This window comes from Castor canadensis, chromosome 1, assembly GCF_047511655.1.
Source record: "Castor canadensis chromosome 1, mCasCan1.hap1v2, whole genome shotgun sequence".
NCBI lineage: Eukaryota > Metazoa > Chordata > Mammalia > Rodentia > Castoridae > Castor > Castor canadensis.
In genome coordinates this window covers 145,028,989-145,045,644 of record NC_133386.1, presented here as the reverse complement: position 1 = coordinate 145,045,644, position 16,656 = coordinate 145,028,989, and the positions used below count along the sequence as shown (strand labels likewise).

At 38.6% G+C, this 16,656-nt stretch overlaps 1 protein-coding gene across 1 annotated transcript; it reads left to right on the top strand.

Moving 5' to 3' along the window:
- The first annotated feature begins 2,218 nt into the window (after positions 1-2,218).
- Positions 2,219-3,625, top strand: LOC109678607 (uncharacterized). Its single transcript, XM_074066977.1, has one exon. It carries the CDS (start codon positions 2,322-2,324, stop codon positions 3,411-3,413), a length of 1,092 nt encoding a protein of 363 aa, XP_073923078.1. The 5' UTR covers positions 2,219-2,321; the 3' UTR covers positions 3,414-3,625.
- The last annotated feature ends 13,031 nt before the right edge of the window (positions 3,626-16,656 follow it).

Below are 16,656 nucleotides of genomic sequence, written 5' to 3'. Positions count from 1 at the left end.
CTAACTTGAAATTCAATTAGGTGAACTGTTATCCCTTCAAAAATGAATTCCATTCTTCTCATTAGTTGTTGTGTTATAAAATATGTAATAAATTTAATAATAGCTTATCTTAAATTCCATCAGGCTGGTGGAGTGTCTTAAGTAGGGGAGCACCCATCTAGCAAGGGTGAGGACTGAGTTCAAACCCCAGTTCCACAAAAAAAGTATTAATAAAAATTATGAAAAGGTTTTTTTGTACAACTACCAATAAAAATTGCCTTAATTTGCTTCTTGGCCTGTATTAATAAATCTTATGTATTTATTATTTGGTCTTTTACAGACAGCTGACTCTGATGCATACCACAGATGATAGTAGTTTTTACTTTTAATCATCATGCCGGTATTAATCCTTAGGATTCTAGTTGTATGTTTGTATTTCTGTCTCACTGTTGGGCTGCAAAGACTGAGCCTTGCTTACTATTTATTTTGGTGGTTTATCTAGGTGTCTAGTATCTATTTGGGTGGATTATACATAGTGCCATTCAAACATACACACAAACCTGGCCTGTCTGGTAAACTGGAAACTGAATTCTCTGTTTCCCTCTTTCCATGACATCCCTCCCACCACAATTCGCGATCTTCCATTTTTTTCCCATCATGATGAAGGGAAATCTATCCACTTGGTTGCTTATCTAGTAATGTAAGTGACACCTCCTCACATCAATTGCTATATGCAATCTACCTCACCAAACTTCTCAATTTTATTTTTGAAATATGTTTAGAATCTGAACTCTCATCACTCTGTAACTAACCTACTAGTCTCCCTCCCTCCCTCTTCCAATGTATAATAATTCTGTATCCTGCAGTTGTTATGTTAAAAAAAAACCCTCTTAATTTGTTTCAGTAGTTATTCATTGGATGTAAGTTACACTTTCAAATCTTTAATTAGTTTCAAAAAGAATTCCCATCTGAACAGCCCTCTGCCTGTGTATCCAGTCATTTTTTACCTGCCTTTACAATATTCACGTGTCAGCAAAAATAGATTTTCTTGTACTTCCATAATACACTAAGTTTTTTCTGACCTGGAACATTTGTGAATGTGTTCAGTCTGGAGTGCCATTTACTCTACCTCTTAAGATTTTTGCAGAAATTAGGTAGAACATCATCATCCTAGTGACTTTTAAAATATTTCTTTGTCATTATTTGTCTTCGCATTCTTTTTTCCCCTCTATGACACTTTTTGCAACATTTAATTTTAGATGTGTGATACCGTTAATTTAAATAACTGCCCAGACAATCCACATGGCTCTAGAATTTGTCAAAAGTCTACCTTCTTAATAACTACTTGACCAGTTTTCCTTATTATTTATAAAGTTTAACACTCCAATTGGATGAATTACAACTATTTTAACATCATTTGAAGATTCTTGTGAGACTGTGGTGGATAATACTTTATTGTGTTTTTATGATAATAAATATTATTAAATTTCTTAACCATGATAAGTTTTTAGAATTTAAGTGTTAGTGTTGTCTAGACTTCATATGCATAGTCTTATGAATGTTGGGACTATATGTAAGAGTATACTAATTTTTTAAAATAATATGGGAAATGAAAGATTATTCAGTAAATGTTGTTTTGACAAACGGGTAGGCAATTGCACAACTGATATCTTTCACACTTCACACTTGATAAATTCAAAACAGCAAGAGATTTAAATATTAAACAATAAAATCAAATAAGTATTGAAGAGGTAATGAAAGAATATTTTTTGTGGACTCATATGACATGAATACCTGATATATTATTCATCACCATAAGTAAAGTCAAGAGAGAAATGACAAAGAGTTAAAATATTTTCAACTCATTTCAAAATGCATATTCTTCCTATTACATAAATAATTTTAATAAATTATTGTTAAAAAAGATATATTTTCTGATATAATGATATAACTATGCATATATATATATATGAGAGAGAGAGACTAAAGTAAATACTATGACTTAAAACATGAAGAGTCCTTCTCTTCTCTCTCTCTCTCTCTCTCTCTTGCTCTCTTGCTCTTTCTCTCAGCTCTCTCCCTCTCCCACCTGGCAATAAAGAATCTCTTGGCCAGATCACTCCTCTCCATGTGGTCATTTTGGGGCCCACATTTCCAACAGGCACCAGCCATCCAATGAGGAGCAGCAGTGTTAGGCGATTCAACTTGCCTTCCTCATTGTCGCCATATTTACCATGTGCCTGCTGGGGGACATTGTGCAGGCTGCACAGCTCCAGCAGCTGTGTGAAATCTTCTGACTGCAGGACCATAGGGAGGTCACCTGGACGCATCAGAAGCGAGAAATGGAGACTCTGACCTTTGAGGATGTTGCCGTGACCTTCACCCTTGAAGAATGGAGCTGTTTGGATCTTTCCCAAAAGAAGCTCTACAGAGAAGTGATGCTAGAAACCTATAGAAACCTGTCCTACATAGAAGAAAATGAAAACATTGAAAAGGACTTCAGGAATCCCAGAAGAAATGTGAGCCCTGAAGTATTGGCAAGACTGCATGAACATAAACAATGTATTCAATGTGGAGAATCCCTTCAACAGACTCCAGAGAACATTGTAAGCAAGGCTACTCTGCTTAGATCAGCACCATGTAAAAGCAATATATGTGATGCTTATGGGAAAACCTTTACTGATGGCTTGGCTCTTCTAATCCATGAAAGGTTACACAATGTAGTGAAATCTCATGGAAGGAAACAAATTGGTAAAGTCTTCACTCCATCTGGTACCTTTCACATTCATGAAACTTCTCACATTAGTAAGAAACCATATCGATGTAAACAATGTAATAAAGCCTACACTCCTTCCAGTAACCTTCATGTTAATGAAAGAATTCACAGTGGAGAAAAACCCTACAAAGGTAAGCACTGTGGGAAAGTGTATACTCAAGCCAATAACCTTCAAAGACATGAAAGAACTCACACTGGAGAAAAACCCTATGGATTCAATGAATGTGGGAAAGCCTATGCTAATTCAAGTACCCTTTATATTCATGAAAGAATTCACACTGGAGAGAAACCCTATGAATGTAAGCTGTATGATAAAGCCTACATTTTTTCCAGTTCCCTTCATAGTAATGAAAGAACTCACACTGGAGAGAAACTATATGGATGTAACAAACGTGGGAAATTCTTCAGTCGTGTGAGTAACCTTCGAGATCATGTAAGAATTCACAGTGGAGAAAAACCATATGGATGTAAACAATGTGGGGAAGTCTTTGCTCAGGCCCATTATCTTCAAGTACATGAAAGAACTCACACTGGAGAAAAACCCTATGGATTCAATGAATTTGGGAAAACCTACACTGATCCAATTCACACTGGAGAGAAACCTTATGGATGTAAGCAATGTGGGAAAGCCTACACTGATTCAAGTGCCCTTCAATAACATGAAAGAAGTCACACTGAAGAGAAACCCTATGAATGTAAGCAATGTGGCAAAGCCTACACTTTTTCCAGTACCCTTCGTATTCATAAAAGAACTCACACTGGAGAGAAACGCCATGGATGTAAGTAATGTGAGAAAGTGTACACTGATTCTGGTACCCCTTGTGTTCATGAAAGAACTCACACTGGAGAGAAACCCTATGAATGTAAACAATGTGGGAAAGTCTTCACTCAGCACACTCACCTTCATGCACTTAGAAGAACTCACATAGAAGTGAAACCTTATAGATAAATACAATGTGAGGATGTGTTCACTTATTCCGGTCACCTTTGATCCCTGAAAGAACTCATACCGAAGACAAACCTTATGGATATAAGCAAGGTGGCCAAAGTGTTCACAAGCCCCATTGCCCTTAAAAGACATAAATGTACTTAGACTAGAGAAAAAAGCTATGGATATGAGCAATTTCCAGTGACACTAGTAAATGTGAACTCACTCATTAGTAAATGTAAGGAATGAGAGAAAGCCTACACTCTATCCAGTATCTGTCATACTCATCAAAGAACACAAACAAGACAAACCCAGTGGTTGCAAGCAATGTGGAAAACCTTCCTTAGTTCTAGTACCCTTCATGACCTGAAAGAACTCATGATGTCAATAAACACTAGGATCATGTCAAACATGATAAAATGTTCACAAATCCCAGTCTTCTTGAACAATATGAATGAGCTCAGAAACACTGTCAATGTAAGTAAGGTAGAAATGCCTTCACCTTTTGCAGTAATCTTTGACATGACACAATTCACATTGTAGCACAGTGCTATACATGTGTGTCATGTGGCTAACTCCTCACACATTCCAGTGCTCCTTCAAAACATAAAAAGTTAAAATGGAGAATATTGTATTAGGAAAGTCTTCACTTATTTCCATGATCTCAAACATGAAAGTCCTCACACTAGAGAGAAAATCTGTAGGAGTAAGAAATCAACCTATCTATACTGATCCTATTCACCATGAAACAAGTGAAATAATACTATGTGTGACAAACCTTACAGAAGCAATATATACGGGAATATCTTCTCTCATTCCCATTGCCAAAAAAGTACATGTAAGATATCACACTGGAGTGATATGAATGAACACAGAAACACTATCAATGTAAGTAAAGTAGGAATGGCTTTACCTTGCAGTAATCTTTCCCATGACATAATTCACATGGTAGCACAATGCTCTATATTTGTGTAATGTAGCTAAGTCTTCACACGTTCCAGTGCTCCTTTAAAACATACAAAATTAAAATATGTATTGAAGTGCTGAGGGAAAGCATTTATTTATCCTGCTTCCATTTTCAACATGAAGGAACTCCATTCTTGCACTCATGATACTGCCCAGTTTATTTAAATTTTGTTAGCAAAAGCATGCCATGTCACCTGCTTTCCTACAGAGATATGATCAAACATGGTATGAAGAGAAAACTTGATTCATGGCTCATTGCTGGCAGGGAAGGAACTCTCCTCCAAGCCTCCAGTCCATTTTCTCCTAGTTATGTCAGTGCTAGGGTCTGTGAACTGTTTGCACAGGCTGACCTCCAACCATGATCCTCCTGTCTCATACTCTCATGTACTAGGATTATAGGCCCAAGCCACTGGCAATTGGCTTAAACATTCTTAGAGATCTGTGGGATGTGTATATCTAAATTTTTTCTCAAGAAACAGTCTTTATGCTTCTTATTCTGCTGCCAGCCTATAATGACAGCCACATCAATATACTTGCTTAATTGGTGTAAAGAGTGGCTTGAGTATGTCTTTTCTGTGGGACTGGAATTTGGTCTCAGGGCCTCATGCTTGCTAAGCAGATTTTCTATCACTTCAGCCCCTTTGCCAGCATTTGTATGTTTTTTTTTTTTTATTGTGACTTTACATTGAGAAGGACTTCTATAACTGGATATGTATCATAGAACTTTTGAACTTAGGATGTTCCAACCTCTGTTTTCCAAATGCTGGGTTATGAAACATATGAAATAATACTTGTGAAAGTGTTCAGATTTTATCTTTATTGTTTGCCATTGTAATTTGCATATTGTCCAAGACATAAACGTGAATAGAAAGCATTTTTTCAAGTAGAAACTGGATTTGTCCTTTTCTCACTTTTAGATGTTTGTTGTTTTGGCCATCATTGCGTGATACCTGTTCTCTCAAGAGTCAATTTTCTCTTTACATTTAAATACAGTGAAGACTTATTTGTTTTCCACTGGAAAAAAAAAACATGAAGAGAAGATAACATAGGTAAAATTAAAAACTTCAGGTAGATGACAGTTTTTGCCTGCCAGATTGGCAAATACCTAAGGATTTAACAAAAATTTTTGACAAGGGAATAGGAAATGAGAGTCATTGTAATGTAAATGTGTACAGCTTCTCTGTAGGGTAATGTGTCTCCAAATGTTTTAACACTGGTGTAATGAATAAACAAGACATGTGTGTATGGTTGTTCCACTTACATACAAAATTGTGTTAGAGGTCACACATATGCAATAAGACATCAGAAGAGAGAAAAAGCATAGTGATCAGAAAGTACGAGTGAGACTATGTAGAAATACAGTTAGCTTTGTGTGTTTATGCATTCTGAATCCATGGATTTAGCCAACAGAAGGTAGAAAGTACTCAGGAAAAGTTGCATTTATACTGAACATGTATAGTCTGTTTTTCTTGTCACTATTCCCAAATAATATAGTATGGCAAGAATTTGTACAGTGTTTACATTATATTAGGTATTTATAAACAATCTAGAGATTAAATTACAAACTTTTATATGTTATATGCAAAGAATCTGTACATCAGCAGATTTTGGTATTCATGGGGGATTCTTAATCTAATCCTCCAAGAACACTGAGGTTTGACTGTACTAGCATTTAATAATCAGCTCCCTATGTACTTGAAATGCAAAACAAAATGCCAGTTGTAATTTTATGTTGTCTTCTATTAATACCACTTGGGGCTAGTTCATTCTTAGTCTTGGCCAAGTCTTTTATAAACTTACTGTTTTCTCTCTACTTATTCTACTGATTACTGAGAAAATAGTTCATAAGTTTCCCCATTTTGTGCAAGAATTTATCTGATTTTTAAAAATTTTATTAGTATATAATAATTTTACAGGGGGATAGTGATATTTACATATGAAGAAAAAACCAACTCAGACACTTTTATGAATTTCACATATTGTATCTGGAATTTAATCTCAATATAGGCACTCATACAATAAAAATATAAACTACAAAAATATTCATCACACTACTATTTAAACTTGACTCTCTGATTTAAAAAAATTCCTTTTTTTGGTGGGACTGGGGTTTGAACTCAGGGCTTCACATTTACAAAGTAGGTAGTCTACCATTTGAACCATGTCTCCAGTCCATTTTGCTCTGGTTATTTTGGAGATGAGATTGACCTCAAACCAGATTCTGCTGACTTCAGCTTCCCAAGAAGCTGGGATTACATACATGAGTCACCAGTGCCCACCTAAAAAACAATTTTGAATATAGAATTTTTAAACCTGCTGAAATCACAAGAAGGAAACTGAAGTAGAAAGGAGAAAATGGAAGGGATGGACCAGTTTGGCATATAACAAATACATACATGGAAATGTCATAATGAAACTCCTTGTATAGCTATTTTAAACAAAAATGACTTTTTTAAAAAATGAAGGACAGTAAGGTGAAACTGGTCCTGTCTTGGGGTTGATACAAGTGGAAGTGAGGAGAATGTAAAGAAATGCTGTAGAAGGATGAATATGGTAGAAATATTATGTACTCATTTGTGAAAATGGAAAAATGAGACTTGTTGAAACTATTCTAAGAAAGGAGGGAGAGGGGATAAAGGAGAATGATAGAGGGAGTGAACTTAACAAATATATACTGTAAGCACTCTTGTAAATGTTATAATGTACCCTAAGTACAATAAGATGATAATTTAAAAAATTTAATTAGAGAAACTAGGAGAGTATATAAACTAAATCATCAAATCATGACCCTTAAACAAGTTGATATAATTTATATATTGAATATTATATTTACTATAATTGTAAGATGAAAACTAATTTATGATTAGGATTAAGACCTTTATTTTCCTTACCCAATTTAACTTTTACAATTCTGTGTGGAAGTTACCATGGTTATCTCCAGGTTTAGATAAGGAACTACTTTAGTGTCTTTTTGAGTGCCCAGTCCCACAACCCTAGTTAAGATATTAGGGATTCAAATAAGTGTAAAAATCTACATACCATATAACTACATCAGTATGGTTTATCAGAAAATATTAGAAGTATGGTAAAATGTAATCATCATCTGTGTTTGTATAATGATAATTTGGGGTTTTATTTAATTTAAATTGGAACATTATTTGGGCAATGATAATAAGGAAATTTCTTCCCTTAATTATTTTGTGATAAACTATATATTTAATGTTTTAGAACGTTCTTTATTGCATTGTTAACATGACTCACATTAATTTACAGTGGCAGAAAAGTGTAGTCAATATAAGAATATCAGCTTTAAATCCCAGTTCTACTATTTGCTCACAGTATGATCTTTGGATTATCTGAACCTCCTTCTGCATTTAAAAATGAAAATAATAAATAGGGAAATTAAAGGGATTGTGGCAGCATTAATTTAAATAAAGATCCCTATCTGTAGTTGATGACTAGGAGGAAAAAGAGGAAGTAAGGTAGAGGGAAATTATGTGTAGTTTCCAAGTGTTTGTGCCTGGAGAAAGAGAGAAGACATTGAAGCAAAGTAGTGTTTGGCCTTGAAACTTCAGTGTTTATTTCAAGAAGGAAATATATTGAGTTGAATTGTTTCATATTTCAGTATGCTTCTTATTTAAGTTACATGTATTGAGCACAAGTTGTGAGATCAATTCCCTAGTAGAATCTCTTGGGTTTTGATCCTTTAGTAAGGAGAGTTCTAGTTTTCATGTATTTCCAACACAAGTGTTTAAATTACCCAGATTCATAGCCAATTACTAAAAGAATGGACAAAAGTCTATTCCTGCATATTGTTGAGCATAGAAGAGTCCTTAAAAAGTACTGATTTATTTAATTCTATCCACTTATTCTACCAACAACATTGAGATGTCTATATTATCTTCTCTCTTAACCACATATTTAAAGACAGTAACATAATCTCTCTTTCTCTCTGCCTCTCTCTGTTTCTCATTATCTAGAAATTTACTATTCATCCAGATTCTAAATGTAAAGTAAAAAATATAAGCAAAAGTTTTGTCAACTTCTCAATAGACAACAGGTAATATTAGCAAAATACATGACCTAATTTTGTCTTTTAAGATTATATGTTAAAAGAGTTTTGGAAATGAAATAAACCAGGCACACAAGGACAAATACTGTAGAGTCTCTTTTTTACATAAGTATTCAAAAACAGGTAGATTCTCAGAGCTAGATCTCTAAGGGCTGAGGAAAAGCCACCTTCTGATGGGTGTAGACTTTCAGCTTGGGAAGATGGGAAGGTTCTGAAGGATGCTGGTGGCAGTGCACCAATGTAAGTGTTCTCAAAAATGGTTACATGTATTTTGCCACAATAAAAAATTTCAAATCAAACAAGCAAAAAAAAAAAGAGCTTTGGATCTGATATTAAGGTCCTTGATCCATTTGGGGTTGATACTAGTACAGGGTGATAAACAAAGATCTAGTTTCAGTTTTTTGCAGGCAGATAACCACTTTTCCTGGCAATGTTTGTTGAAGAGGCTGCCTTTTCTCCATTGTATGTTTTTGGCACCTTTGTCAAAAAATAAGGTGGGCATAGCTGTGTGGATTCATCTCTGGGTCCTCTATTCTGTTTCACTGGTCTTCATATCTGTTTTTGTGCCAGTACCATGCTGTTTTTATTGCTATTGCTTTGTACCCAAAACTCTGAAGTCAGTACTGGAAAGAGCAGGACATATTCTGGAAGCAATATGTATAGGCAAGGATTTCCTCAATAGTACCCCAGCAGCTTAGCAATTAAGAGAAAGGATGGACAAATGGGACTACATAAAATTAAAAATCTTCTGCACAACAAAAAAAAATGGTTTCTAAACTGAAGAGACCACCCACAGAGTGGGAGAAAATATTTGCCAGCTATACAACAGAAAAAGGACTGATAACCAGAATATACAGGGAAGCCCAAAAAACTAAATTCACCCCAAAATCAATGAACCAATAAAAAAATGGGCAACTGAACTAAACAGAACTTTTTCAAAAGAAGAAATTCAAATGGCAAAAAAACACATGAAAAAATGCTCACCATCTCTGGCCATAAAGGAAATGCAAATCAAAACCACACTAAGATTCCACATCACCCCTGTTAGAATAACTATCATCAAAAACACCACCACCAACATGTGTTGGCAAGAATGTGGGGAAAGAGGAACATTCCTACACCGCTGATGGGAATGCAAGCTAGTGCAACCACTCCGAAAAAAAATATGGAGGCTTCTTGAAAAACTACACATAGATCTGCCATATGATCCAGCAATCACACTCCTAGGAATATACCCAAAGGAATGTGACACAGGTTACTCCAGAGGCACCTGCACACCCATGTTTATTGCAGCACTATTCGTAATAGCCAACTTATGGGAACAGCCAAGATGCCCCACTACTGATGAATGGATTAAGAAAATGTGGTATTTATATACAATGGAATTTTACTCAGCCATGAAGAATAATGAAAGCTTATCATGTGCAGGTAAATGGATGGAACTGGAGAACATCATCCTGAGCAAGGTTAGCCAGGCTCAGAAGACCAAAAATTGTATATTCTCCCTGATATGCAGACTTTAGATCTAGGGCAAATACAGCAAAGTTGCTGGACTTGGGTCACATGCTAAGGGGAGAGCACATATTGGAGGAATGGGGATAAGTAGAAAACCCAAAACTTTAAAGTGTTTGATATCCCTACTGCAGAGGAGCTAATACAGTAACCTTAAGATGACAGAGGTCAATATGGGAAGGTGACCAGGAAGTAGTGAAGAGGTCAGGTAGAGATGAATCAGTTCAGGTTGTAATACACTTGTGTATGGAAGCAGTGCTAGGAATCTCTCTGTATAGCTATCCTTATCTCAGTAGCAAAAATGCTTTGTCTTTCTTATTATTGCTTATGTTTAGTCTTCAACAAAATTGGAGAAAAGGGAACAAGTTCTGCCTGGAAGTGAGGGGGTGGGGGGGAGAGGGAAGGGGCAGGGGGCAGGTAGGAGAAATGGCCCCAACAATGAATGCACATATGAATAAATGAATAAAGAAAAAAAGATTATATGTTACAGTGGAACTAGAAAGTACACAAAGATTGCCTTTTATTAAAAAGTAAGTTCTTTAAGGTTTATGCAGGATTTAGTAAACAATACATACTTTATTATAATTTCATGGAACTTAATATTTCAGAAAACATTTGATTAATAAGAAACAAGGTGACTAAGACATAGAATGGTTAATGTTGGCAATAATGGTGCCAATAGGTTTCGGTTCTTACTGCAACCTTAAGCTTCTGCCTCAAGTCTAGCTTGAATCCTCCTTCTGCCCCAACCTCCAATCAGCATGAACCATAAGATCCTAACTAATCAGATCATGCTGAGTCTCAATGAGGGGTATTTAAGCCCCTGCCCCCCCCCCCCCAGCTTAGTCTCTCTCCCACCCAGCAATAAAGAATCTCTTGGCCAGATCACTCCTCTTCACGTGGTCACTTTTGGGGCCTACATTTCCAATATTTTGGTGCCATGACTCGGGGGGGGGTTTCCCCACTAGTCCTGGTGGGACCCCGATTCTGACTCACCCACAACCACCCTGAGGATGTGACTGGCCAGGACTCATCCTCCTGATCGCCCTCGCTCGCATCCAACACTGGACATTCTTTGGTAAGTCCACATACCCTTCTTAGACTCCCTTTGTGATCTCTCCCTTTCGTGTCTCTGGGGTTTGAGCATTTTCCCTGTTTGGCTATCTCTGGGGCTCAGATGGTAGAGGGGTTCCCTTCCTTCTCATCAGGCTTGGGAGACCCCCCATCCAAAAAGCCTGGCACCAGGTGACCCACAGCCCCAGGCCCTTTGGCCTTGCACACCACTAGAACTCAGTGATGACTGATTTTCATGTGCCTTGTGCTGTTCTCGGGTATTTGAGTCATGCGGGGATGCTGCATGATTCATAATATCCTCCCATTATAGCTCTCCGGACCGGGTCCCACAATGGGGGCCACTATATTCTCTTTGCCCCGACTCCCCACTGAGATGCCTCCTCAATAATTTGGACACCTTGGGTTTGACCCCAGATATAAAACCAAAAAATTTAATCCACTCTTGCACTCAAATCTGGCCCACTTATCCTTTAGACAACCAAAGTCACTGGCCCCTTTTTGGGTCTTTAGATCTTAACCTTTTATGGGACATATGACTAATGTGAGTGATCGGGACGATGGGGAGAGATTTCATTATGTCCAAGCCTTTTCATACCTCTGTCTAAATCCGCTGTCTGACTTCAAACCCTCCCTCTGTACTTTCTGTTCCCCTTTGCAGATTCTATCAGCCTGTAAACCAGTTTCTAAATCAGTGAATTCCTCTCCCAAACCTCCTCCTTCCCCATGTAAGCAGACTTCTTGCACTGCTTACCATACCTATCTCCTCCTATCTTTCTGAAAAACTTTCCCTGTCGTGGAGTTAAGCAAGCCACTCCTTGCCAATTCTGGCCTCAAGGCGGTTCCAGCTCTGGGAGAGCTCATGCTCCCTTCCTCTGGGCTGAGGGCAAGCCTTGGATTTATTTGGTGACCGGAGAGTGGAGGTTTCGTTTCCTGAAAGCCTGCCAGTACCAATCAATGGGAGCAACCTAGAGACACAGGTGATGGCTAATCCCTTAAGTGTGTGTCATGCCTCCAGGCTCTGCCTTCCTCTCCCTTACCTAAGATGTCAGTACACCTTTTCTGCCTCCTCCACAGTCTCACCACATGTCCTTTGTCTCTGTCTGCCTTCCCCGCCCTGGGCTTACTGGGATCCTGCCTCCCATGAGAAACTTGTAGCATGGTACCTTATGACTTAAGTTATTCCAAATAGTTTGCCAGGCCTCTCAGTCTAAAGTAACTTTAAATCAGCCATTTTACAAAAGTGCTTACAAAAACCTGCAGCTGCCATGCTCACGCTGTAACTCCTCCCCCACAAGGGGAGGAGGAAAAGCAAACAGGTGCACCTGTGCACAGGATGCTGGCTTCTCAACTCAGCAAAAACGCCTGCCATAGCTAAGAAAACCCATAGAGAGGACCCAGTACATCCTGGGCTGCCAGCCACATGTGGTGATGGCTGTGACCTGCCGCCACTTCCTCTAGAATAAACGTGTGCAGAGTACACAGGAAGAGGGGAGGGGCGAAAGGCAGCAGGATCAGGCCTAGGCAGTCAGGGTCATTTGTCCCAGGTGTGTGTGGAAGGAGTGGCACCTTGCACAAGTCCTGCTCCTAGCCCCACCTCAGACCTCAGGACATCAGACCCAGCCCTTGTAAGCCAATTGTTAGCTCAAGGTTATAGTTCCAGAAATAACAAAATAGACATTACCATGGTGTCTAAACTTCTCATTTAGAATTTTCTATACCTTTGGCTTCAACATAAACCTTTCAACTGACATGAAAGGATATTATGCTTCTACTACACCAGACTCTTATCTCATTAGAGAAGCAATGGGTTCTGGTCCAGGCCACTCAGGTTGGAAATGATTATATGGCTCAAGCAGTAGAGTGCAGCTTTACAAGCATAAAGTTCTGAGTTCAAGCCCAGTACAGCCAAAGTAAAAACAATAATATTTGGGCTGAGGAAGTAGCTCAATGGGAGAATGTCTGCCCAGCATGTGCAAAGCCCTGGGTTCAATTCCCCAGCATTACTAAAAATAAATAAATAAAAATAAAAAATGGTAAAGAAGATAAATGGCATTAACATCACTTCAGCCATCTCATAGTGGAAAAGCGTAGTTTAACCTAGACCAGATCCCTCATTCTTCAAGTGAGGAAACTGAGGCCCAGAACAGTTCAGAGACTTGCTCTCCAGAGTTTCAGGTGTCAATGTAAAATAACGACTTTACTTTACAGCAACAACTTAAAAAAAAATCCTTTTACCTTTCTACAGCATCTTAAGGACGCTATTAGAAAGCATACCATGGTGGACTCAGAGTCACAGGTGAGAGAGGTTCTCTTCAAAGATAAATTTCTAACAGTCAGTCCCAGATATTTGTAAAAACTCAAACTGTGGCTGAAGGGAAAAGTCATTGAACCAAGTAATACAGCTAGCCATGTCTGTATTTACGCTATGTCTGTAAGTCCGGGACCTTACTAACAGGAGAGAAAAAGATAAGAGACACCATGGCCTCATTGCTGCTCTCAGACCTCTCTGAGGCCCAACTGGGGCCTGTATCCTGAACTTGCTACCATGGTGGACGGGAGGCAGGAGGGGCACTTCTGCAGAGAATGCTTAAAGGGGAAACAGCCCGGGAGATAGCCCCACCCCCAAATGGGACCCTGCCCTCTGCAAGGGTAACCACTGGAGCTCTAAGTGCCCTCTGTCACCAGATGGAAGATGAGGTGCCATCTATATGGACTGATGGGTCCAAGTTTCCTGTCCACACTCCACTTCTTGGCATCAATGTTGAGGAGCCACAATGGCAGAAAAACAAAAGGTCATTTTCCTCCTAGACAGTGGAGCCCATTTCTCTGTTTTACCTTTTTCTCCTGGTCCCTGGTCCAATGACAAAAGTTATCGTTCAGGGCAAATCTGGCCAGCCCCTAGAGCACTAGTTTACCTGGCCTCTGGCCTGCTCTTGGGGAGACCTCCTCTTCTGTCACTCTTTCCTCATAGTACCTAAAACTCCAGTGTCCCTGCTGGGACAGGATTTACTATCTTAATTAAAGGCTCAAAATTAGAAATAAGGGCAAAATAGTTTCTGCTGGGTATTGAGGGGGTGGGGGGGAGAGGGAGGGGGCAGAGTGGGTGGTAAGGGAGGGGGAGGGGGCAGGGGGGAGAAATGAACCAAGCCTTGTATGCACATATGAATAATAAAATAAAAAATAAAAAATAAAAAAATAAAGACTGAGGAACTATGAAAAAAAAAATAAATAAAGGCTCAAATTCTCCTCCCCTGAGGCAGCCGTTTCTGCTGCCCCCTCCTTCAGGAACAAAGAGATTCCACAGTGTGGACTGATGAGATGAGTGTAGGGTGAGCCAGGACAGCCCTTCCTATTCAAATAAAACTCAAAAATCCCTCACAGTTTCCACACCTACAACAATATCCCCTCAAGCCTGAGGGATGATGAGGCCTTATACTTATCATAAATTCCTTAGAACACCAAGGGCTACTAATTAGTTACTCCAGTCCATATAATAAATTTAAAATTCTTATAAAAGTTAATTTTAAAATACAGGTTACAAAGTAAACAACTGGAAAGGATATAGATAGGTAATAAATGTATTTTTTGAGAAGTTAAAGAACAAGGAATGGTTTTTTGGATGAGAAGGGATTTTGTAAAGAAGGATTTGTCCTAAAGATTGTTTCAAATAGGAAGGATAAGGACAAACCATCAAAGGGGTTTAGTATGTTGTATGAAGTTTGAAAACTGTATAATAAAAGCTTTGGTGTGTGATAAAGTTAAAGTTGAATGTAATCTAAGAATTGCCTAAAAGATTTTTAGGGTCATGTCAAACTAAAATCAAATCCTCTATGTCTATGAAAGAAATAACAAGGTTATCTTAATATTGTTCTGCTCTGAGTAACACCTACAAAAAACCATTACAGAGAAAGATTTTATCAAAGAAATTATTCATGTTTTCTGCTGATCTTGTCAAGCTTTAAGTACTACTAAATCAGAGTTCATTTACATATTTGCTTATGTGTCTTAAATGACCACCTTGTAACAGTGTTATGTTATACTTTATCTAAATATGGTACAAACATTTAAAAAGTTAAAAGTGTCAATTTATATAAAATAATGAGCTAAAGCTCTCTTTTATCCAAGAGTGTTACATTTAAATCCTGACAGCCCCTGCCTCCCACAGGTCACCTACCTAGGTGTGGCCTTAAAGGGACAGACTCACTCCCTGAGTCATAAATGCATCAACCCAATTTTCCGTTTCCCAACCCCCATACCATAAGACAGCTTACAGCTTTCCTGGCAGTTATAGGATTTTGCAGAATTTAGATTCCTAGGTATGTAGTCCCTGAACAGACACCTTTTTATGCTCCTCCTAATATTCCTATTTGGGTCCTAGATAATGTATGGCCACCCATTTCTCTCTCTGTAGTTGGAGGACTCTTGAAATTGTCTAGGGAACAACATTTCACAGTGGTTCTCCTGGCCAATGCCCATCCTGATGCCTATGTTCTTGCTCTCCTATTCTTAAGCTTCCTCCCTTGTAGCATACTACACGTCTGCTATTGTTAATCAAAACTTTAACCAGTTGTACCTCCAGGGATACCAACCTCTCCAAAACGAGGATAGTTGGCTGATACCCACCATGTGGAGGTCAGAGGATTGGCTCGAGACTCTTTATGACCTATGGCTACAAGGGACCTTCATCAACTTCAGGGAAGAGGAAGGCTTCATTTTTGGAGCCTGGGTGTATGCCATCATGAGGCTCAGCACCCCAACATTGTTTGCCAACTAACCCTCCCTTCCCCTACGCCGCCCCTTGCCAGCTCTAAGAAGCCAGAGTGAACACAATGCCCCCCTTCCTTAACAAACAAAAGAAGGGAGGAATGTTGGCAATAATGGTGCCAATAGGTTTCGGTTCTTACTGCACCCTTAAGCTTCTGTTTTCCAGGGTCACGGTCCTGCCTCAAGTCTAGCTTGAATCCTCCTTCTGCCCCAACCTCCAATCATCATGAACCATAAGATCCTAACCAATCAGATCATGCTGAGTCTCACTGAGGGGTATTTAAGCCCCTGACCCTCTCTCTCTCTCTCTTTCTCTCTTGCTCTCTCTCTCCCACCAGGCAATAAAGAATCTCTTGGCCAGATCACTCCTCTCCATGTGGTCACTTTTGAGGCCTACATTTCCAACAGTTAAGAGATCCAACTCTTGTTAAAATGATAAAGAAACTACCTACCTCCCTCACTGCTTTGACTTTATCCACACATTCCCTCCCTGTTGCTTCTCCATCTTGCCTTATTCTCCCAAGACTTCTCATATCTAGTGTTCTTTTATGTCTTCCCTTGATCTGGACATAAATTTACCCAGTA